General features: G+C 36.4%; 1 protein-coding gene and 1 non-coding gene across 4 annotated transcripts in view; both read left to right on the forward strand.

Moving 5' to 3' along the window:
• LOC150078382 (calcyphosin-like protein) overlaps positions 1-8,888 on the forward strand; it is a 43,491-nt gene extending 34,603 nt beyond the window's left edge. For all 3 annotated transcript variants that reach the window (XM_090384675.1, XM_090384676.1, XM_090384674.1), the window contains exons 4-5: positions 4,622-4,831; positions 8,548-8,888. In XM_090384675.1, the coding sequence (XP_090240801.1) occupies positions 4,622-4,831; positions 8,548-8,649 (312 nt within the window). In that variant the 3' untranslated portion in view covers positions 8,650-8,888. The remainder of the gene's footprint in view (positions 1-4,621; positions 4,832-8,547) is intronic.
• Positions 8,889-14,811: 5,923 nt separating this feature from the next.
• On the forward strand, positions 14,812-14,975 carry LOC150078383 (U1 spliceosomal RNA). Its single transcript, XR_016547656.1, has one exon. It is a non-coding gene; the product is annotated as a U1 spliceosomal RNA (small nuclear RNA).
• Positions 14,976-23,515: the final 8,540 nt, after the last annotated feature.

Here is a 23,515-nt window from a genome sequence, read left to right on the forward strand (position 1 = left end):
TTAGGATAACTAAGAGTAAGAACAGGTGCATGTATACTTGCATGTACACCAATGCTAGGAGTTTAGTAAATAAATTTGATGAATCTGAGGTGCTGGTCAATCTGAGGTGCTAGTCAAAGGCAGATATTGTTGGGACATCAGAGACATGGTGTCACACAGATATAAGAAATGCAGAATTGGAATTTGGGGAGTACAATGTGTAGAGAAAGGATAGAAAGGGAGGAATGGTTATGCTGTTAGTTAAGAACACAAAATCTGAGGCAGGGCATCCAGTTGACATGGGTGGACAGTGCAGTGTTAAGTCAATTTGGTGTGACAAGCACTAGAAAAGCAAAATTGAGAGTTATAAGCCGAATGACTCTGGTAAGTACAATGAACAACTTCACAGGGAAATAGAGTGGGCGAATAAATCAGATTGTATTATAATGGGGGATTTTAACTTCCCAGATATTGATTGCAATTTGTGGGTTGGTCAGTCACAGAGGCGGACCTGCCATAAGACTTATCCGGAGTTTTTGACCCAGTCCGCTTCTGGTGGTCACTCACATACTAACACGGCTTTTTTGGATTTATTGAATGATTGTTTTCTAAGCAGCATGTTCGAAAAGCAACCAGAAGGAGTAGTATTCTGGATCTGATTATCTATCTGCAGCGATTCTCCATGCATTAAGAATCTGAAGATAAAGGAACCACTAGATGGCAGCAGTGATCACAGTGTGCTGATGTTGGATTTACTCAAAGATGTAACTACCATCAGGGGTAAAGGGAAGGTTTTTTTTGTTTTCGTAAACGTGGCTACAGTGGTCTCGGACAATTTTTAAATTCTGTACAGTGAGACCAACTGATGATGTTACCAACAGTAAATTCTAAATGGGAATCATTCAAAGAATTAATCTTGGAAGCTACTAGACATTTCATACCATCTAAGAAATATTGTTCAAGGTTTAAGCCTAAATGGATGTCAGATGAACTAATGAGACATGTGGCAGAGAAGAAAAATGCATGGGATGCATATAAACTATCAGGTGACACAGAAGCCTATGGTAGATATAAGCTGGTCTGTAATCAAGTCACAAAGAGGTCAGACAAGCGAAGGCAGATTATGAGAACTCCTTAGCAAAAGATGCAAAGGAAAATAGCAGACTTCTTTACTTATGCAAACTCTAGAAGGGAGGAGATGAATCAGATTGGTTCACTTAATATCAATGGCTCGACTGTTGATGATCCTGCTCAGGTAGCTGACAGACTGAATGAGTATTTTGCATTTACATTCACACATGAGGAGATATTCAGGGAGGGGAATGCCAGAAGTTTATCGAACTCTGGTAGGGAGCTAAATGATTTTTTAATGTATCCCCAATTCACAAAGGAGGGGGTCAAAGGGTGACACAAGTAATTACATACCTGTTAGTTTAACTTATGTTCCGGGGAAATTAATGGAGGCGCTGGTTAAAGAAGCACTGCAGGATCATCTAGACAAGACTTCAGTTATAGCTCAGACAGAGCACAAATTTGTTAAGGGTAAGTCTTATTTGACCAATTTGATTGGATACTATGATAGTCACAAAGGAACTGGATACAAAAAAAAAAAAAAAAAAAGTAATAATTTTGATATCATATACTGTACTTGGATTTTAGGAAACCTTTCGACATTGTTGCACATGGAAGACTACTGTACAAATTGGAGCAGTATGGCATTAAGGGCAAATTGCTGCTATGGGTATTGTTTTCTGTAATTATTAGTGATATTGATGAAGATATATATCTGTTGAGAATGATATATCTAATATCCTAGTTTGCAGACGATATGAGGTTGGCAGAGTTACTAATGACAGTACGCTACTTCAAAAGAATCTAGAGAAATTGATTAGATGGATCGAGAGGTGGCAACTGAAGTTTAAAATTTACAAATGTAAAGTACAGTACTGCATGTGGGTAGGAATAACTACAGAGTAACGTACCAACTGTGCGGTACTACACTCTGGGTATTGGAGAATTAAAAAGACCTGGGGGTAATTGTGCAGTTAGATATGAAGTTTTCTGAGCAGTGCAGACAATTTGCACGAATAGCTCATGGCGTCTTGTCAATGATATACAGAAATTTTTCTAGCAGGGATAAGGAGATGATTATCCCCTTGTTTAAGGCAATGGTAAGGCCACACCTTGAGTACTGTATACAGGCCTGGAGGCCCAATTTTAGGAAGGATGTAGAGCTGCTACTTGCGTGGGAAGGGCAACGAGATTAGTGAGGGAAGCAAAGGTCTCTTACGAAGAAAGGCTTAAGTAATGCAGATTGCAGCGTCTGGAGACTAGGCACCTGCGATGTAATCTGATTGAGGTCTATAAAGCCTTGAATGGTATGAACAAGCTCAATGATGATGGGATTCTTCCTCTTACCCAGATTAACGTACCAACTATGGGAAAATTGAGGATAGACAGTTGTCTATCCTCAATTTTCCCACAGTTGGTAGAATAGATGTGCGGAAATTAGTCTTTAGCCAGCGGGTGGGTGATTGCTGTAACAAACTTCCATCTGTCATTGTGGAAGTTGACAGCTTAAATAAATGAAGGGCAAACATTTGGAGTGAATAGATGGGTGAAATGGGAAGGGATATTTTTGGGCTGATTATGAATAATCTTGCTTTTTTGCATCATATACCTCTACTAATGCTAATGCCTTTTTTCACTTTCTTATTCCAAAGGTTCTTTTCTAACTTTCATTCCGAACGGCCACGGTCCTTTCTTTTCAAAGGTTCTTATTCCCTTCTGCTTGCAAATTTGCTCATATCCAGCCAGTTCCTAAAAAGGGTGACAAATCTCTCCCAGCCGCTTATTGTCCCATTTTACTTATTTATACTGTTTCTAAAGTAATAGAGAAATCAATAAACCGCCAACTCTTAAAATATCTAGAAACCTTTCATCTGATCAACAATCGCCAGTATGGATTCCGTCATAGTTGATCCACTGGTGATATTCTGGCTTATGTTACCCATCTATTGACAAATTCAATGAAAATGTTTGGTGGAATTCAAGAGATCGTGTTTGGCATAAAGATCTTCTAAATAAACTTCCATATTATGGTTTGCCAACTGTTTATTGTTATTGGGTATCCAGTTTTCTCTCTGGCCGCTCACTGCAAGTGATCGGAGATGGCTCTTTCTTCTAACTTCTCCACTAATGCTGGTTTTCCCCAAGGTACCTTTCTTTCTGCCACTTATTTTCCACTTGTATATTAATGACCTTCTTCCATTTACCGGAAATCCCATCCATAGGTTTGCTGGTGATAACACATTGCATTACCCCTTCAATTTGTGAAACCTTGCTCTGCACAAACAGCTTCAACTTCTCGAATATCCACTACCAATTCCTTAAATGATGATCTCCAGCTAATTCTCCAGCAGGGCAAAGATAACTTAGTTGATTTCAATCCTTCAAAAACTCAGTCCTGTCTTATATCTTGAAAAAGGATTCTTCTGCTGCTGTGCCATCTTCAATGACACTCTGATTTCTAGGCAAGATCATATATTTCTATTGGGGAATACTCTGACGTCTAATCTCTTTTGGCATAAGCACGTTACAAATATTGCTTCCTCTTTATTTAAAAAAACTTGGTTTTTCTCTTTCGCTCTCGACGTCACTTTTTTTCCAAACAGCTGTTCACTCTGTACAAATCTCAAATTCGCCCTACAATGGAATACTGTTTCCACATGTGGGGCTCTCTCAGGCTTCTAGATTCCGTTCAGAAGAGGGCAGTTAGGTTAATTAATGACTCATCTCTAACAGAGTCTCCACAATCTCTGTCTCATAGACGTTCTGTTTCTGCTGCATTCCTTTTCCGTAGATACTTCCATGGGCACTGTTCTTCTGAATTGGCTTCTATAATTCCCGCTCTTTCTTCCAGAGTACTCCGAACACGTGCCACAACCAGTCAACATCCTTTTATTGTCCAACTTCGAACTCACCGAGCCAATGTTTCTTCTTCCGCATTTAGTCATTCAGTTTCTGTTTTCTGGAACAACCTTCCTTCGTATATATTTCCTGAAAATTACTATCAACAGAAGTTCAAGTCTAATGTCAACAAATATCTTCTTTCATCTTGTCAACCTTCAACCCATGCACGGTACTAAGTACTATACGTTCTCGTGTTTGAGGTTTTCATAAAAAAATAACAAAATTAAAGAAAAAGCAATAATAAATACAAAAATATATTTACTTTTATATTTTCGGTGTTATTGTGAGTGCTTGCCACAATACCATTGTAGTCCTACTGTAAATACATTTAAAAGTGTTTATTCTGGGACATCAGTTAATGATTACTATCTTGTTTGAAATATGAGTTTTTGTACATATGCTTGCAGTGTCTATTTTTTGAGTAATGAAGGTCCTGTGCGTAGTCTTCGAATATGTGTGCCCTTCTTTTTCCACAGCTCTCTTTGCCTTTAATAAAACAATTGTCAAGAATATAATTTCTTTTATTAGTTTTGTAATTATGTGAGTGTCTCAGCTGACCACTGATTGCTTAAGCTGTAGGGTAATAATTATTAATTCAAGCATTCGCAAAATTATAATGTACTTATTATACTGAAATATCGAATTTATATGAAATAATGTTTCCTTTCAGCCTCCTATGAGTGAGGCACGTTTGGAAGTTATTCAAGAGGCTTTCGACAAGTTGGACACGACCGGTGAGGGTGTTGTTACAATTGATGATGTGCGAGGCGTTTATAATGCTTCCGAACATCCAGATTACCTGAAGGGAGAAAAGACAGAGGACGAAGTACTTCAAGATTTCCTTGATAGTTTTGATACTGAAGGAACGCCAGACGGAAAGGTGAGTGTAAAATGCAGTCTCTACCTTTTCGTATGTAATGCATTTTTTCAGGTCATATTTTCCTTAGTTCCAATCTGTATTAGAATAAAATTCGTATTTAGGTGAATTTAATCTGTTTGTGTAAAGGAACGATAAGCTACTTCTGGAAGAAGAATATCTGACATTTGCATATAATCATATTTTGCGTATGCTGTATGTTAATGAATGAAAACTTTAAGATATTCCTTATCACCTGGAAGTGGTTTCAGGTTTGTATCGTGTATTCTATACATACAATAACGTTTTTAGGTTTGTAAAGGAGGTTTTGGATACCCTATATATACATACCATCCTTAGATCTTGTGATCTCATATGCCATCGGAAGACATTCACATTTAGAAGAGCCAGTGTGGTAATGCTAGTGGTGTATGGGCGGACATTATACTTTTTGGAACATCGCATTATTCACTCCAAAAACGGAATGATCACTGGGTTTATGACATATTCTCCTGTCACAAACACTGGAGTTGTTTTCATGTCATAGCCGATGGCTTCACAAACTATTTCGCCGGGAGATTGTGATATGTTTTCTCTCCCTCTATACAGTCTTTATTTCTCTCTCTCTGAATCTCATTCAGCTTCTGAATGGCTTCTGAATCTCATTCAGCCATCATTCACACAGAGGCTGAAACGGCTCTCATCACCAGGGCCCCAATCAAGGGAAATATCAAAGTCTCAACATAAATAAACGAGGTTTCTTAACTCCTTTTGCATCTGGGCCCCCAAGTACCTTTGCACAGCCCTGCCCTCACTAAACACTGCTGAACATCATTCAAACCTCCAGTCAACCGGTGGAGCGAGGGGCGAACAGTTCATTGCGGTTCCACATCTTGCCTTCTTCCAGCAAACTGTTGTGGACTATGCGAGGGCTTACCAGGGGGACAACAATGACTAATATGGGCAAAAGTGGCCGACCTGTTTGCTGAACACATGTGCCGGTCGTGCCTTTTTCGGTGCTTTTGAAAGGTCCTGTGCCTAATCTTCGAACATGTGTGTGCCTTTCTTTTCCCATTGTGTCCATCACTGACGTAGATACCTTTCATCTAACTCGTTCAGCAGCAATATTGCGGAACATTCCGTCCCCTCGTAGGCTGAGGCCGACCACCAAATACGGAGGATGCGGAAAGGTCAGGGAATGACCACCGCATATCCCATCCCGGAGAAGTATGGCCTTAGTTGCTAATGCTCCTAAAAAACCAAATAACAAACAAACAAACAGCTGAGGCCGATTATCTGTCGTCGATCGATGTCCGTCGTAAGTGCAATTTTGTTTTCTTCTCGGCGTTATTTTAGGAATATAATATATTTTAATCAAAAAATTTCGAAAAGGTCATACTTTTTATGTAAGAAAAGCGATAATTTCAACTATAGAATTTGTTAATAATTCTTTTAATACTGAATTAAATTCCCTGAAAATTTAATAATTTATTCCTGTAATCCCTCTTAACAATATCACCAACTTTGGTCAAAATCGGATCACTCTTTCGTGGAGTTCCAGTTTCCTTTTCCTTTGGTGTTGTCCACCACGAGTACCCAATGAGATTGAGAAATCGAGGTAATTGAAAATAAATTACCTCAGTTTCGAAATTCTGTCTCGTTGAAATAATTCAAACTTGATAGTTTTGCTTTATTGGACAAGCTACGGTAAAGTTTTCCGTTGACGAAGGAATTCTTTATCCAGCAGTTGGATGTGTCCTGTTGTTGCAAGTTGAATTTTTAAGGTAATGGCAGATTCAGGTGCACTTCAACGAATTGCTCATGCATCCACTTGTGAAGTTTTTTCGTGGTTTGTGTTGAAGTGGCTTTTTGTGTTTCAGTTTGGCTCTACGGTTGGCCCCTGATGAAACAAATTGAAGAGCAAAACTGTTACGCTCCTTCCCATTGTCAATGGCTGAATACTGCACAGCACGCATAATCTGCTCCATCGGAATACGTGATTTGGATTTCTTGTTTGGCTTTGGCATGAAACTGGAAATAGGAGTGTTCTTTATTGCTTCTTGCTAGTTGGTGTTTTTAAATGGCAGATCAGCATGTTGAGATGGTAATGACAAATATGTGTCATTAGTGGATCCTCAGTTGGCACTCCTTTCTGCAAATGCATACCGGTCAAGATCGAGACATGATGAGGTAATGATGATGATGAAATATCGTGACAAAAATTTACGTTTACCTATTAGTGTATACTTCGCTAATATAAATGAATTTTTCCCCTTTATATATATATATATATATATATATATATATATATATATATATAAAAGTACTTCTGTATTAGCATTTTATTTCCCTTATTTCGTGCCGCGGCATGTAGTCTACGAGATTATGCTATTCAAACGCTAATTCTTGAGTTGCAAGGTGGTTACTACACAAAAAGTTAAAAAAAAAAAAAAAAAAAGAAGGCCAGAATGAATAATAATATGGTAATAGTAATTATTAGTTTGAAAAACAGTTATGCATATAGCAGGTCCTATATAATCTTGAATTTAGAAATTTTAAAGCTTATATTCACTAAAATATAAGTTCGCTCATTTTAGTTGTGTCAATAAAGGAAGATAATTGCTTTGCCTTTTTTTTAATTTTTTTTTTATTATAATTTCGTTCATAAAGGAACTCAGCGTTGATAATTTTAAATGATAAATTATAAATGGTGATAAATAAATTATAAATGATGATAAATTTGGAATGTCGCTTGCATACGAAGAATGTTAATAACGGGCATTACCCTAAGAATATACGCATTATAGCTTATGCGCCATCAACAACCTAAGAATATAGATGTTGATGTTTTTGCATTATCCTCTGGAGTCTGGTGATTTACAGAGTTAAGCAAATAAAGTATCTATACATTTTCCTATGAATCAAGCAGATGCTATTAAAAAGAGGTAAGCCTTTTGTTTTTCTTGCAATGTGTTGGGGTTCTTTAGGGAATGCCGATAGTGAGAATCTATTGTACATCTTTACTGCAGGGAAGAACGTTCCTGAGACTTGCAATTTGTTGTTATGCTGGTTGCCTGCTAGCATGATTTTGCAATATGTTAAGAGACTTGGACATGTATTTTGAGTTTGTTAAGATGCAAATAGTTTTCCTAGGATTTTAAAAATGTCAGAAAGAGTGAGGGAAAGGTTATATTGTAATTTTGTTATCTGATCTGATGTTATTTTTTTTTAGCCATATGGTGCAAGGAAGCCTGAGGCTTATGCTGCACCAGCCAAAGAATTCCCGCATTACACAGAGAGAGAGAGAGAGAGAGAGAGAGAGAGAGAGAGAGATCACCAAAAAAGAGAAGAATGATAATACCCCTGGGGCTCACATCTGGTGGGCTCACATGGGCTTGGCAAACCCAGGGTTCTGAGCTAGATATCATCATTCTTCTCTTTCTTGCTTTCTTGGTGATTCTCTCTCTCTCTCTCTCTCTCTCTCTCAAAAATTTTACAATATTAAAACAGACAGAATAGCATTACAGGGAAACACATTTGGGTTAAATAATGTAGGGTTCGTTATGCCAATCCCTTCATCGTAAGGTCAGTATAAGAAGGGTAAAGACAAGGATAGGGTAAGACTATAACTAGACTAAAATTCATAGTCTCGCTTTAAATTCAGCACTGATTATAATGACTGAATGTATGGTTGAGATACTATAATAATATTATAAATGAAATCCTTTATCATATTCCAGGTTACCAAGGAAGATTTTTTAAATTACTATTCAGGAGTGAGCGCCTCTATCGACGACGATGAATATTTTGTCAACATGATGAAGAACGCTTGGAAACTGTGAAATCAGAATATTAACTACTGCGATCTGCTTCCGCCCACTAAACTCAATTCCACGCGGCCTTCTAGTTCTTGACACGTTGTGGCGTGAACTCGTGTCTTTTCCACGCTAAGAGCATGTTGTTGTTACTAGACATCGTTTTGCACTTATAACACTTATCAAAGTTGATAATGCACCAGGCTCTCACGTTAGTGTTATGAGAGGCAATGTTTGCGAGTCAGAAAGTTTATTTTACGTTAGTATACTAGAAAAATAATAAATAAATAATATATATAGTATAATAATTTAATAATTTAAGAAATATATGAAAGGTTGTAATATAAATTTAAAATATGAATGCAGTAGTATTATTTTTAGAAGAACTGAGTATAGCTACTTTAACATCTGGATACTTGTATGAGATGCTTCCCATGGTGACTTTTCTAGATATAATAATAAATAAATAAATAAATTTTCTGTTTATACTCCGGGACGACCAAACAGTCAGAGGAGTTAACAAGATAGACAGAATACAAGAAACAGCACCGTATTCAGCAGTCACGGGATTGAACCCCGGTCACTCAAGGCACGTGTACTTATGCACCCGCGCGCCTGACCACTAGGCTACGGCGTTTTTGTATATGTTGATTTTACCATATATATAAAAATAAGTCGCAAAGCTGGCGCATGCGCATTTTTACTTTTGATAAGCATTTTCCAGAACAGAGTAAAATTCGTCCACGTTTCTTCTTAGCGTCGTATGTTTACAGCAATCGTGGTACGCCTGCCTTCTATTTTATGCATGCGTGTATTTTATTTATGCTTTCCTAAAAGATGTTTTCCGGGAGATCTGGAAAAGCAATATGTGGCAGAAAGACTGGAAGAGATCAGTGTTTATTTCAATCACGAAGAAGGGCGACGCCCGAAATTGCTCGAACTACGGTACGATATCCTTGATATCACACGCAAGCAAGATTCTATTGAAAATCATTCAAGCACAGATGTATAGAATCGTAGAAACAGAGCTGCCTGATGTTCAAGCTGGCTTTCGCAAAGGAAGAGGCACTCGTGATCACATCGCAAACATCCGTTGGATCATGGAAAAAGCCCATGAATTTTAGAAAGATGTATACATGTGCGACTATACCAAAGAATTTGATTGTGTTGAACACGAAAAATTGTGGAATTCTTTGATTGAATTGGGTGTTTTACGAGCACACTTTTTCACACTTTTACGAGTTAAGATCATTGTACACCAATCAAGAAGCAACTGTCAGAACAATATATGGAGATACAGACTTGTTTGAAATCGGCAAAAGGTGTGCGACAGGGCTGTATCTTATCCATATTTCTATTTAATTTGTATACTGAATCAGTTATGAGAAAATTGTATTTGAATGAGTAAGAAATTTGAGTGAAAATTGGTGGCAGAAACATCAACAATTCAAGATATACAGATTATACAATGCTTGCAGAAAAAGAGGAAGATCTAATATAATTGATCTTAATAGTTAAAGATGAAAGCGAAAAACTGAGCGGGACTGAAGCTTAACACCAAGAAAACAAAAATTATGACAACAGCTGAGACAGGAGAAGTTAAAATTAATAATGAAGAGGTCGAATCTGTCCGGGATTTCATCTTTCTTGGATCGACTGGGGATGGGGGGAAATCTGGCCCTGAAATTAAAAGAAAAAGTTCACCTGGACGCAGCGCAATAATGAGCATGGAAATTATCTGAAAAGAAAGAGCCGTCAACCTTACAACGAAGATCAGAATGGTTAATGCTATAGTGTTTCCCATAACAACTTACGGGTATGAAAGCCGGACAATGAAAAAAGCAGACAAAAGAAAAATTGACGTGTTTGAACTGTGGTGCTGGAGAAAGCTGCTTCGCATACCATAAACAGCGAAAGTTACGAACAGAGAGGTTTTTGGATCGCATAAAGCCAGAATCATCACTGGAAGCCAAGGTCACCAAGCTACGATTGACTTATTTCGGTCATGTAATGCGATCCAATTCATTGGAGAAATCGATAATGCTAGGAAAGGTTAGTGGAACAAGGAAGTGAGATCGGCAAAGAATACGCTGTCTTGACACCATCAAGAGCGACATTGGCATGAGTATGAAGGACTTGAAAGAAGCTGTTGAAGACTGGACAGCATGGAGGCAACTCGCCCATAAAGTCTCCGAAAGTCGGTTGTAGCTGAACGGATGAAAACAACAACAAACGATAATTTAATGATGCAATTCCACTTAGTTAATTGATAGAACTTCTTAATGTACTGTTATTTTGAAATTCGACTTAATGAGAATAATAGCAAAGACCGACGGTACTCACCTCAGATAATCCGCTTAAACACCATACAATTAAGCGGATTATTTGAAGTGAGTACCGTCAGTTAAGCTTTGCTATTATTCGCATTAAATGATACAATTCCATTAAAATTGCATTCCAAATACAATTCCATTCTCGCTTAACATAAATTTTGAGCTTAATGTTGTGAGATTTATTGGCTACCGAACGATTTCTATTACTATGACTAATGAATAAATGGAATATGCGCTGTACTCAACCATTCTAACAATCTTGCTCTGACAAATTACGTTTCGAACTGAACTTTGTAGTTCGTTATCAAGTCGAATTCTGTTTGATTTTAAAGCTTTTCAAAGCATCCAATTTTAGAACTTCTACTTTATTATTATTATTTTTTTTTTTCACTTTGTAAAAGGAATGTAATTATTCAAAAGGAAAAATTAAATGCAAATGAAAACATTAAGGCATGAGGAACGAAATGGAAATACAATACAAACAGGACCTTTTACTAAACAGAATTTTCGATTTCTTCAAAAATCGACAATGCGATTCGGGAGAGACCGTCTACATCTTATTAAATTTATAGATATTAACGTTTAAATTTAATTAAACATTAATTAATTAACGCTTACTGTTTAAAAAATCGAATGATTTGTGTTGTATTTATTGAACTTTCTATTCCATATTTGTCTTAAATACGTACACTTTCATGAAATTTTCATTTTCTTTTCGTCATATTTGTGATAAACAGAAAACGAAATACTAATACTGTATATCTAAATGAACGTTCAGGCCCGGCGCTAGGGGTACACAAGTCAGACACTTGCCACAGGCGCCCACTAAAATAGATGCTGCTAGATGTGCTACTGCATATATATGCGTGTTAAGATACGATATAAATTAGGCGCCGTAACAAGGTTTTTCTCAGGCCCTCAAACGCTAGCCCATTTCTGTGAACATATTTATCGGATTGCGTCTAAATTTGCATTTTATGAACTACGACATTAAAATATTTATGTTGTATATAATAATGTATAATTAATTAAATTATACGTTTTCTTTAATGCGATTTCATACATGACCAACTTCCACGTAGACAAACAAGACAACTAAAACGCATTTGAAACGTGAGACTTTCCCTTCCGATGACATTTGTCAAACACTTAGTTCTTGAGTTTTTTTTTTTTTTTTTGTTTGTTTTAACATTTGTAAATGTTAACATATTCATACGCCATATATGTATGGGTACAGTTCGCGCATCTTGTATAGCAATACATGTATCCAGATTTAAACGTAATATAAAGAGAGGGGTTATTTCATTTAGGGGATTATGTTAGAATAAAAATATACATACTTTTTTCGGTTTTTCAAATAATTTTTCACCACTTTTCAAGCAACGAATCTGTCTGAAAACTCCAGAATTTTCTCTTGTAAATTTTGAAATTTTGTGATTTGAAGTTATGCTTATAAAACATAAAATTATGCTCATGAAATTTTCTGACATTTTATTTTAGATGGCGACTTATAATTTGAATTAGATGATATGAATGTAAAAAAAAGTCAATAAAGTGTTCATTTTTAATTCAATATAACAATAATCATGGCTTGAAATCTTGGACTGATTTGGAAATTTAGAAATAAATGTTTGCCATTTTATCTCTTCATTGGATGAGTGGTATTCTCACTTGAATGTCATTTCGATTTTTAGTAGTTTTTAGCAACCAAAGAAAAAAAAAAAAAAAACTGAAAAACGGTAAAAGTTCCTCATTGCACCCTCCCCCGCTGGTGGTAACAAGTTTCACTTGCTGACCTCTTGGGAAGAATTTGCCTTATTTTTTTCCTTGCAGCAGCCCCCTATACGTCATTATTTTGAAGTGGGGTGGGGGAAAATTAAATAGTTGTGCATAGTAATAACATATTTTTATTCATGATTATAATATGTAGAGTGGAGCTGTATGAATAAATGCTTCCAACGTAGCTTATTTATATATAAAATAATTGCAACAAAATCTTCTTCTTATTATTATTATTATTTATTTAGTAAGTAAATTACATTGGTCCTGACAAAGCATTCATACACTAGGAGGCGATACAGAGAACTATACATAAGCTTACATAACATGTTCTTATACATATTTAAAATATTCACTTTACATTTATAAATTTAACATTTTACAGTACGATTTTCACGTAAGACGATAATTGGATATGTATCCTGAAAGTAATAATAATTAAAATACCTGTTAGTAATCTGTTCACTTGTATTTTATTAGGAAAACGGATATCACGAAATAATCGCTGAATTTAGAAAAAAAAATGTTAAAAAATATGTCATCTGTTGCCCGTTTACATAAAAACATGTAACTGGAAACTCCGTGTCTTGAAATATTGATAAAAGAAATGTGAAGAATTAAATCCATAATTGGAAAAAGTGAGAACTTTGTTTTACTTCGTATTGGAATAAGTCTAAGAAAAAAAAATAATAATAAATCCCAAAAGAATGGAAAAAGCACCAATAATTAGTTATCTGTTCGACCTACCGAAGAAACAAATTATTATACAAGAAAGGAATCAGTGGCGGATTTCCGTACAGGCGCACGAGGCGCGCGCTCGGGACCTCTTAAATAGAGGGGCCTGAAATCTCAGGTATCAAAAAAAAAATAAAATATAAATAAAATAAAATTGTTTTATTTTAAATTTTTACACCCATCTTTATTACCGTTACTGAATAAAACTATAATTTAATATGAGAAGTTAGTAAACTCTTATGCGAATATCCCTACATATTATGTGATATATCTATGCGAACTAAGTGAATCTGAAGTAGAATACATATTATCATTAATGCTTAAATTAAACACTTTCAGTTTTTTCCTAGTGGAGGTAATTCCACGAGTGAAGAACCCTGTGACGATATTGCTCAAGAAACGATATTAGATTTGTTCGCGGAGGCAGTTCTGCTCTTGCTTATTGGTTCCCAATTAGTTGCAGTTCGCAACTAATTGGGAACCAATAAGCAAGAGCAGTAGTCTTTTAAAGCCTCTGAAATCACTACTGCTCTGGCTGACATGTAACGGAGCATCGTCTTTTAAAACTATTAAAACGTCTATTAAAACTGAATTGTTTGACTAGGCGTGGCATTTTTATCTCGCGTTATTTGAAACCCATTTTTAGGCTACCCCCTCAAAAAATATTTAGAGGGGGGGCCTCAAAATTCAATTGCGCCTGGGGCCTCTCAAGTGCTAAATCCGTCACTGGAAGGAATACAAATATGAATTTTAGGAATTTTTTTGAATTGTGTGCCAGATTCATGACATTATGTAGTAAAGCTCTTGTAGTAAAATTGAATGCAGTATTTTCTCATTCAAGGTTTTCAGTATGAATAATATTTTCATGTACTTGTTATAATTAATAAATAATATTTAAGCATCCTTGTTGATAGCATTATTTCTTTTGTATTCTCTCTCTTCCTCTCACTACACACACACACACACACGACCAACTTACGCCCAGACGGAAGCTGTTTTCTTGAGGCGGCCGTTGTGAACGAAAGGCCTAACAGATCGGGCCGAAAGTGATCTCAAATTGAAGATATTTCTTCCCAGGTGTGCAGAAAAATGGGAAAATATAAAAATTCCGAATAGTTTTATTTTACGGAATTAGCCATAAACTCTCTATGAAATAGGTTAATTTTGGAATAATTAATCATTCCCTCTTAAAGATCGGATTGTAAATGTAATTTAAATATCAAAAATATTGCTGTTGTCTTGAATAAAAGGATAACAAACTAAATGTCCTATATTATACGCAGACACCATTTCATTAGCTACATAGCATTGATAGTCGTGCTCACTGGGGCGAGTGAGTAGCATACTTACCTGTCGCTGAGGAGGCCGTGATCAGCAAGGCGGCTCCTCCAGGGAGAGGCTTTCCCATTGCACTACGGGTTAGCTGACTCCTGCCACTTTCCCAAACTGGGATAGATGGAGCGTGAAATTTTTGTTAGTAGGGGGTTGCGTTCGCGCTCCCCCCTATTTTTCAATAATCAAAAAATAGGCATTTGAGGTGGCTTGCAAAGGAAGAAGATAGAAAACTGACAAAAAAAAAAAAACTCTAAATACCCTCAAGGTCTACCACCATGGGAGGGGTCCTCCCCAAATCCGCGTTTATGTCATTGTGGTGTTTTACAGACTATAAAGGCCAGATGTCAAGAACGGACAGTTATCTGTATATTAATAGGGAAGCCGCTTTCGACCATTGTGAACGATAGGCCTAACCGATCGTGCTGAAAGTTGTCTCAAATTGAAGATATTTCTTTCTAGGTGTGCATTCGACGCGTACTGGCCTCCTGCTTACGACGAAACACTGACTACATTTCTTTAGAACAGCTAGACAAAAAACTCTGCTACCAATTGCGAAATTTTCGCAACGGGTACAGCTAGTTTGTAGTTAGTGTACCCTACTTATTCAGCTGATTAACATATTCTAGTGCAAAAATCTTGTTCTTGTAGGAAAGCACGTAAAAATACGAATAACGAATGGATTACAGCCATGAAACGACGGAAATTTAATTTTTTTTTAGATATACAACATACTCGCAACTATGAATTTGATATACACTCATGAGCGAAAACATTATGATTATCTCTGTCTCCACGAGTGGACGCAACCCACAGCAGCTAAGGTGACATCACGGTAGTCTGTCAGAACGAAGCCCGTGCAATGGGGGTAAAAGGACCTGACGAAAGTTGAATGATTTGTGGCGCTAGGAAGGCGAACCAGCATCTTAGCAAACACTCTCGGCTTGTTCGAGGGCTTCCGTAGTGAATGTGTGGCGGGAATGAAGCATAATAAAAGGAGGCCTTTTAATTTTTAGCACAGTTTGCTTGACTTGTTTGTATAAGTACTGTAAACTTGACGTCTTTTTCAAACGCCTTTATCGTACAGGGGATCCTCGTTATCCGAGGATAATTGGTTCCAGAAAATTCCACTTAAAACAGGGACCAAAATTTCGTAATGTTTATTATTTCAATAAATGAAACTAGGCATAATATTTTAAGAGTTTAAGATTGCATATCTATATAATATCGGTGTAGATACACCACAGACTTAAAGAAAAACCATGGTAGCAGTGTGAAAGGCATCATTTCATCTGTATCTCATATTGTGCTCATCCTTCACAACGAGTTGCCGATGTATTGTACTACCTCGAATTAGTAACGCTCCACTAATAGAGAAGACTGTTGTTACTTATTCTCGGTGGGCACCCACCCAGATGGCACCGTTTCAAAGCTAGTTGACTTTTGACCCACCGATGAAAAGCCAACTAGCTTTGAAACGGTTGCCTATTCGGGGGATTTGTGAGTGATTTAGTTCAGTCAGTGAGTGGGAGTAACTGTTCCTTTCTTCTTTTGACGGCATTTCTTCCTCTCCTACTATCGCTTTCCTACACCTTTTTGCTTTCCTTAGTCTAATAGGGATAGTATGTGGATAACAGAGTATCTTATCCCATACCATTTTTCAAGCGGTGCCCATCGAGAATAAGTAACAATAGTCTTCTCTAAGTGAAGCGTTACTTATTCCAGGTAGTGCAATACATGGTAACTCGTTGTGAAGGATGAGCACAATATGAGATACAGATGAAATGATGCCTTTCACACTACGATCGTAGTTTTTCTTTAGGAGTTGTCTATGGTGTGTCTACACCGATATTATATAATAATGTTTATTATGTACTTTTACATAGTAAAAAAATGGATGAAGGAACTGAAAAAAAGAGAAAATTATTTTATTAGACATTTTTTATTACAGTATATACTAATGACAAGGGTGGCACCCAGCCTTGCGGCTGGCTCCACCTATATAATCTGTAGGCACAGAATCCTATATTACGGCCTGAAATGTACGTGTGTGTGTGTGTGTGTGTGTGTATATATATATATAATGTGGATAAAATCAGGCATCTCTGTCACCAGGGAGCAGTCACCACCTGGGCAGATGCAACCTGGCGCACGTCCCTGACACAAAGAGCCGGACCTGTATTACTAACATTGTCTGTACAAAAAAGGTACTAAAAATCCCACAGCCACCAGTAGTGGTGCAAGACCACCAGCAGTGGGTGCCAGCAGAATCCCGCTCGTAGGTTGCCCAAACCTACGAGTCCGCAAACAAAAAAAAAATAATAATAATAAGAAAAAAATTAATTTATCCAGCACTCAAGCAGTAGAATTTTTTTTATAAAAAATAAAAAATAATAATTTTTTTTATTTTAAAATAAAATAAAAATAATTATTTTTATTATTTTTTAATTACGAAATAATAAAATTACATAAAAATATTATAATTACAAAATAATAAAAAATATATATTTAAAAAAATAAATAAAATTGCCTGAGTGCCACCAAAAAAAAAACTAGAGTACGTTTACAATCAATCGATCAATCAGTACTTATCATAATTAATAATTCTCTTCTCCTTTTAAATACAGATTTAGCAAACCTTTGCAATGCATTATACCTGCTAACATCCACAAGATATTCAGATTCATTGCTCATATAAAAGTCAAATATCTCCTTTTTTAATTCCTCCCTATAGTTTTCAGATTATTATTATTAATAGCCATATGGTCCATGAAAAGATTTAGGCTTATGCTGCACCAGACAAAAAAAAAAAAAATTCCCGAGTTACCCTGAGAGAGAGAGAGAGTCAAAAGTAGAAGGGAATCACCAAGAAAGAGAAGAATGATGATATATAAGGGACAGTCATAAAGAATGTGGTTCGAGGATTCTAAACAACTACAAAAACACGATGGGTTGGCTACTAACCCAAAACTAAACGGCTTACTGTTAAAAGATCCGTGACCAGTTAAAAAAAAAAAAAAAAAAGAGGTCTCCATTTCAGGGAAAAACCACTTAGTAACTTTATGATTCCACACATATCTCACTTCAGGGACAAACAATCTAGTTACAGCTCCAGTGTCACTTGAGTTCCACCTATCCTGCCACCTTTAAATTCATAATAATCTTATTGGCCTGTGGTATACCGTATCACTAGTGAAATCCATGAATGTTAAGGTTCTGCCTTTCCTCAAATAATAAGAAAAAGCTCTATAGGCAATATACAAGTCCAGGGGTATCACCCCAGCTAAAACCTGTGTAGCATTTGTTGAAACTTTTACAGAATTTGAATAAGGCTAAGATCATCTTCTTCTGTACAGACAAAAGCTTTTGCTTAAATTTACCATTAACTACTCTATTATACCACACATTCGAAGTGGATTTCACTAAATTCTGCTGTTCACCGCTTAATTATTCAAATAGAATCATACTATTTGTGTCAGGAGATGGGCAGTACCACTATAAATGATAGCCGATTTACTTTGAATACAGTTAATTTTATGATCGCCTGTAATTCATTTTAAACTGCTTTATGACAGAAAAAAAAAAAAAAAAAAAAAAAACAGCACAGATGAATCTGGACTATTCACGGGACGGAAAAAATAAAATGTTACGAGAATACGTATTGGGATCGTAGGAATATTACGTAACATGTTTGCCAACAGGCAAACCTATTATGTAATGTTCCTGTAACTTTATGAAATTAATGTAATCTTATATAGAATTTTTCTAGTTTTATCTCAATTTATTTTGAATTGGCACATTCCTTTCTTTGAAATTTCCTTATTTTTGCCGTTTGTTTGTATTTAGCACAGAAAATTGAACAATATGTTTTTGTCCACTGCTTATGTGTAGCGCTGCTAGAAAATCATAATTATTCCTCGGTGACGAGAGTAAACAGATAGTTTTAAGGTATGACAAAAGTTTAGATATTCAATGTTTTTGTATACATTTGGATGTTATAAATATTCGCAATGATGCGAATGTTATACAGGATTAATAAGTTTTGTAATATAAGCAGACTAAAGGTAATACTCACTGAAGTGCGTATTTAATTTAGATGTGCATATTAAGAAAGTTTTTCCTTATACACGCGCGCCATTGTGTATTGCCAAACGAAAAGTTAAAACAAGTGGTGAAATGGTAACATCGAAATGTCAGCTGTGTTAGGGGTGTAAGGAATATTTTCGGAAAGAATAGGGCGTTTTTTGTTCTTAGCAAGTTTATACAATTGCGAAATGAAAGGAGAATTAAAAAAGAAAGAAAGCAAGAAAAGAAGTTTCTTCCGAAATTCAGGACTGTGATTTTGTTTCACGGGAATAAATTTTTCAAGATAATCTGCTTCGCATGCAGTACAGGATTGGATGTCCTTACATTCTTCATGAATCAAATTATAACATAGAAGGAAGAAAAACTCAGGTATGGCGTTTCTAACAATGTTATATTTTATAAATTTTGAAAAAAAACGTATTTTGAAACGACTGAATTTAAATACTTGACCCGTTATAAATTTAAGAGTTATAATGTGCCCTCATGCAGCACTTAGCCGAGAATAATGCGATAATAAATGTAGTACTATATTGTATATAATCTGAAGGAGACTGCAAAATTTATTAACCTGTTGTAGAGGGTTCTGAGGAAGGTATATTAGAAATACAGCAGGAAAATCTTATCACTGACACACAGATATCAAATGTATAAAGTGTCAAGAAGAGTAAAACAGACAAAACTCATGAAACATTTAAGGAGTTGTTGCTTTAGGATTTAATCACTATATTGACGTACTTCACTAGATTTCAATTTATGTTATTGGGATGAACGCAATCCGCCATTGTAATATAATACTCACCCACGAGATAAATGCAGACACGTATCATATTGCGTTACCACGTTATGTATAGAAATGCTAATGAGTATACACTAAAATGCCTTTCTTCCTACTATATGGAATGTTAATCACATAATTCGCGGAATTTCGAGAATTAAATTATCAGCCGGTGTAGTTTTTTGACCTGTTATCAATGGTCAATGGAGCAAAAATAGTTATAATAGGGGTTCGAGTTCAAAGGGAATCTAAACCTGAAAAATATTTTACTATTATTCTTTTTTTTTTTTTTTAAATTTTCACAAAATAATTAGAAAAAATATTATTAACAATAAATTTAAATATTCGTCACATAGCACAGTTTTAATTTGTTGCGCCGAACTCTAATCTTTATAATGGGATGCTTATAGCGAGAAATATAACAAAAATATCATTTTAGTTAACTATTTAGTTTAGACTATGTATATAAAGTGCTTAGCATCATAATACACAGCCATTTCTGAATAAACAGAAAATTTTTAAGGTGGCATCGTTTTAGGTTATATCTCATATTGTGAATGCCTTCACAACGAGTTGCCATGATATTGCACTACTTCGAATAAGTAACGCTTCACCTAAGGAGAAGACTAGTGTTACTTATTCTCAGATAGGTACCACCACCCAGACAGCACTGTTTCAGGGCTATTTGGCCCTTCGTCTGTTTATTCAGAAATGGCTGTGTATTATGATGCTAAGCACTTTATATACATAGTCTAAATTTGTTCGCAGCTTGAGGCTCTAGCCCTAAATGCGCCTTAGTCTATTTAGTTTAGTTAAGAGAATTTTCGAGAATATTTTTACTCACTTAAGCAACTCCGATACAGTTTTAAGAAAATTGGTTGCATCTGGTTGAAGATTGTCTAATGTAATTTTAGTTTCACCTTATATAAAACTATAGGAAGGAATAGTACTCGATACCACGGGTTGATAATCTACTACAGCATGGTGCCAACTGTAACACCCGAGACTCACTCAAAATGGTAACTCTGAGGCAATTTATTTATGCGAAAATCGCCAAAAAACACAGATGTGCCAATTTAATTCAAAGTGAATCACCTTAAAGGCATTTAACCCCCACAGCTCATGTTCCATGCATCCGATTTTGATACAAAGGAGTTACATAGATTTAATCCCCCCCCCCTCCCGATTTCAAGTATTCAGTGTTGGCACCAGAGTCCTTAAAATTCTTTCCATGGTTGTGTGGGAAGAATTTTAAGGACCCGGATGTTCTCCCTTTCCACTACGTGAAAATACATGCACATCCCAATGAACATCCTAACTATACGAAGGTCCAAATAATACAGTATTCACCTTGAAGCCCCCAATGACCCGAGAGCTGGCACCTGATCCAGATACGGTAGTATCAACGCTTCCATATAAGCACACCCTGCTGACACACACATCACCCCTGAAGGCAGGGCACACGCCCGGCTTGCAAGGGTCATCAACCCTTCAAGTTGCTTGTCTCTACCAAATTCTGCTAATGAACTAGCTATAAATGAAGAGCTTAGCGGTATGTTCAAACATACTGAAGGCTTTAAACATTATTTTGTTGTTAAAAAAAAAAAAAAAAAAAAAGAGCAGAAGCTCAAAAACCAACTATTATGTACCATGGACCGTGTAAACACTGCACTCATTACTCTGCATGTTAGATGATGAAATTACTTAGAAATTAACAGTACAGCAGAAACAATATTTAGATGACCTTTGGAAGTCTCTAGCTCTAACGTTTTGCTAAAGTTAAGACGTTAAATTGAAAATATATTTATTTGACAATTTTTTTGTATTTTTATCATGGTTAAATATTCAGATTTAAGCATTAGTTTTACTTTTACTCTCTCTCTCTCTTGGAGATTGTTCCAGTTCTACAGATGTGGAATGCCAGAGGTAATCACGGGATCGTTTATATGCTTGCGCGCGCACACACAGAAATGCACGACTAGTTGTTAACTGCTGTTTTATTTTGCTGCAATAAAATATTTTGGCTCAATTCCAGATTATGGGCACACCTTGTCACCGCGTTGCGGGCATGGCCAAATTCGGGACGGATTCAAGCAAAAGAAGTGTGGATTTTTAATAGACTTTCATTTTGGCTAGTGAAAAAGGGTTAGGTTAGTTTATGCCAGTAATTCCGGACGGATTCAAGCAAATTTCTCGCCAAAGTACGGGAGTGTACCCATAATCTGGAGTTTATCAATATTTTACAATGAAATTTTAAAGGACAGTCGTATTGAGTATAAACAAATTTTATTTTTTCCTTGATCCTGGGTTCGACTCCCATTGACGCTTGGAGGAATTTCTAAATTCCTCTTCATTTGAGATTGCAGTTAGCCGATCTCAGTTGGAGGGAGTAAGGTTCACTCCATTCGCCCTTAATTTTTCCGGGATTTTCTGCCGTGACCGCAGTTCTATAGACATAATACACATATGTTATGACCTTACACTTGGGGGTGTGGCCATTAATGCCAATATTTATAGATATTTCCTTTTCTGGATTTGTAGTTGGATATAGGAGCAGTAAAAACTCCTATATACAAGTATACCCGTACTTCGCCAGTAAGATTCTTTAGTTTTCAGTAATTTAATCTGTATTAGATAATTATTTAAAATTGTATAAATATGCGTTAATTACAGTTTATCTTATTTCTAGTCTTATTTATAATTCAATGATTGATTATTACAATATTCTATTTGATCAATTATGTGAAGATATATTTATGTGCTGTTACTGTTGACAGTAATAGGAAAATAACATTTCGATAATAATATGCTCCATAATATGGGAAGATTTGCTTACACCACTGCCTCTGAGGTCAGTATTTTAGTGTTTTCAGCGACAAACTTCCTTTCTTTTTTTTTTTTTTTTTTTGCGCCTTCGAAAATTCGTAAAGCGCCTATGACCTTTATCATGTCCAGCTGTCCAGTGTAACAACTTAACATCCAATGAATATTTTCATGAAATATTTGAGGCCAGTAGCGCTGCGTTCCTAAAATAAAATAAATTTTCTGTTTATACTCCGGGACGACCAAACAGTCAGAGGAGTTTGTTCCGCCAGTAAGCAAAATAAAATTTGCCGTCCTAAACGTTGAATACTGATAAGCGTTAACCAATCAGAAAACAATATCGAAAAAAAATTTTGACGCCCTCTTGAACTGTCGCCCCGTAAGCGACGCTTACCTCGCCTACTCACTTGCGTCAGCCCTGTTCGAGACACGACCATATTTGAGTGTCTGAAGAAGCTGCACAAAAATCCTACTGACCCAGCGCTCTCATCATCCAATTGCGCTACTTGCAAACTCTGAAAAAATGCTGGAGCGGCTAATGGCACTTAGGACAACATCTCTTTCAAGCACGGAATCTGCTCTCCCCCTGCCAGTATGGATTCACTCCAGGACGATTCTGTGAGGAGGCTCTCTTCGATCTAGTTTTGCACAAAGAAAAAACTCGGAAGCAAAATTTGAGCTTGCCATCTTTATTGACTTCGAGGACCGTTTGACACTGTCTGGTAGGACAGCGCTCTGGCGCGCCTCCGAACAACCTCCTGTTCCAGCCATCTCTGTAAACTTTTCCAGAGCTACTTTTCAGATAGAACAGTAATTCTAAAGTAAAAATACCATCATGTCTCTGGCCCAAACACCCGGGGGTGCCCTCAGGGTTCAGTCCTGGGACCTCTCGTGTGGTATTAGGTATGTTGAGGGTCTGACGGCACCTGGGATTTCTCCTATATCTGCGTATGTTCTCTGTATCGGACAAGCCAGAGATTTAAAAGTGCGTGGGGTATGTAGTATGTTGTGCCCATTGTTCATCCGGCCT

The sequence above is a fragment of the Mastigoproctus giganteus genome, chromosome 11 (assembly GCF_048544385.1).
Source record: "Mastigoproctus giganteus isolate SK-2022 chromosome 11, ASM4854438v1, whole genome shotgun sequence".
Taxonomy (NCBI): domain Eukaryota; kingdom Metazoa; phylum Arthropoda; class Arachnida; order Uropygi; family Thelyphonidae; genus Mastigoproctus; species Mastigoproctus giganteus.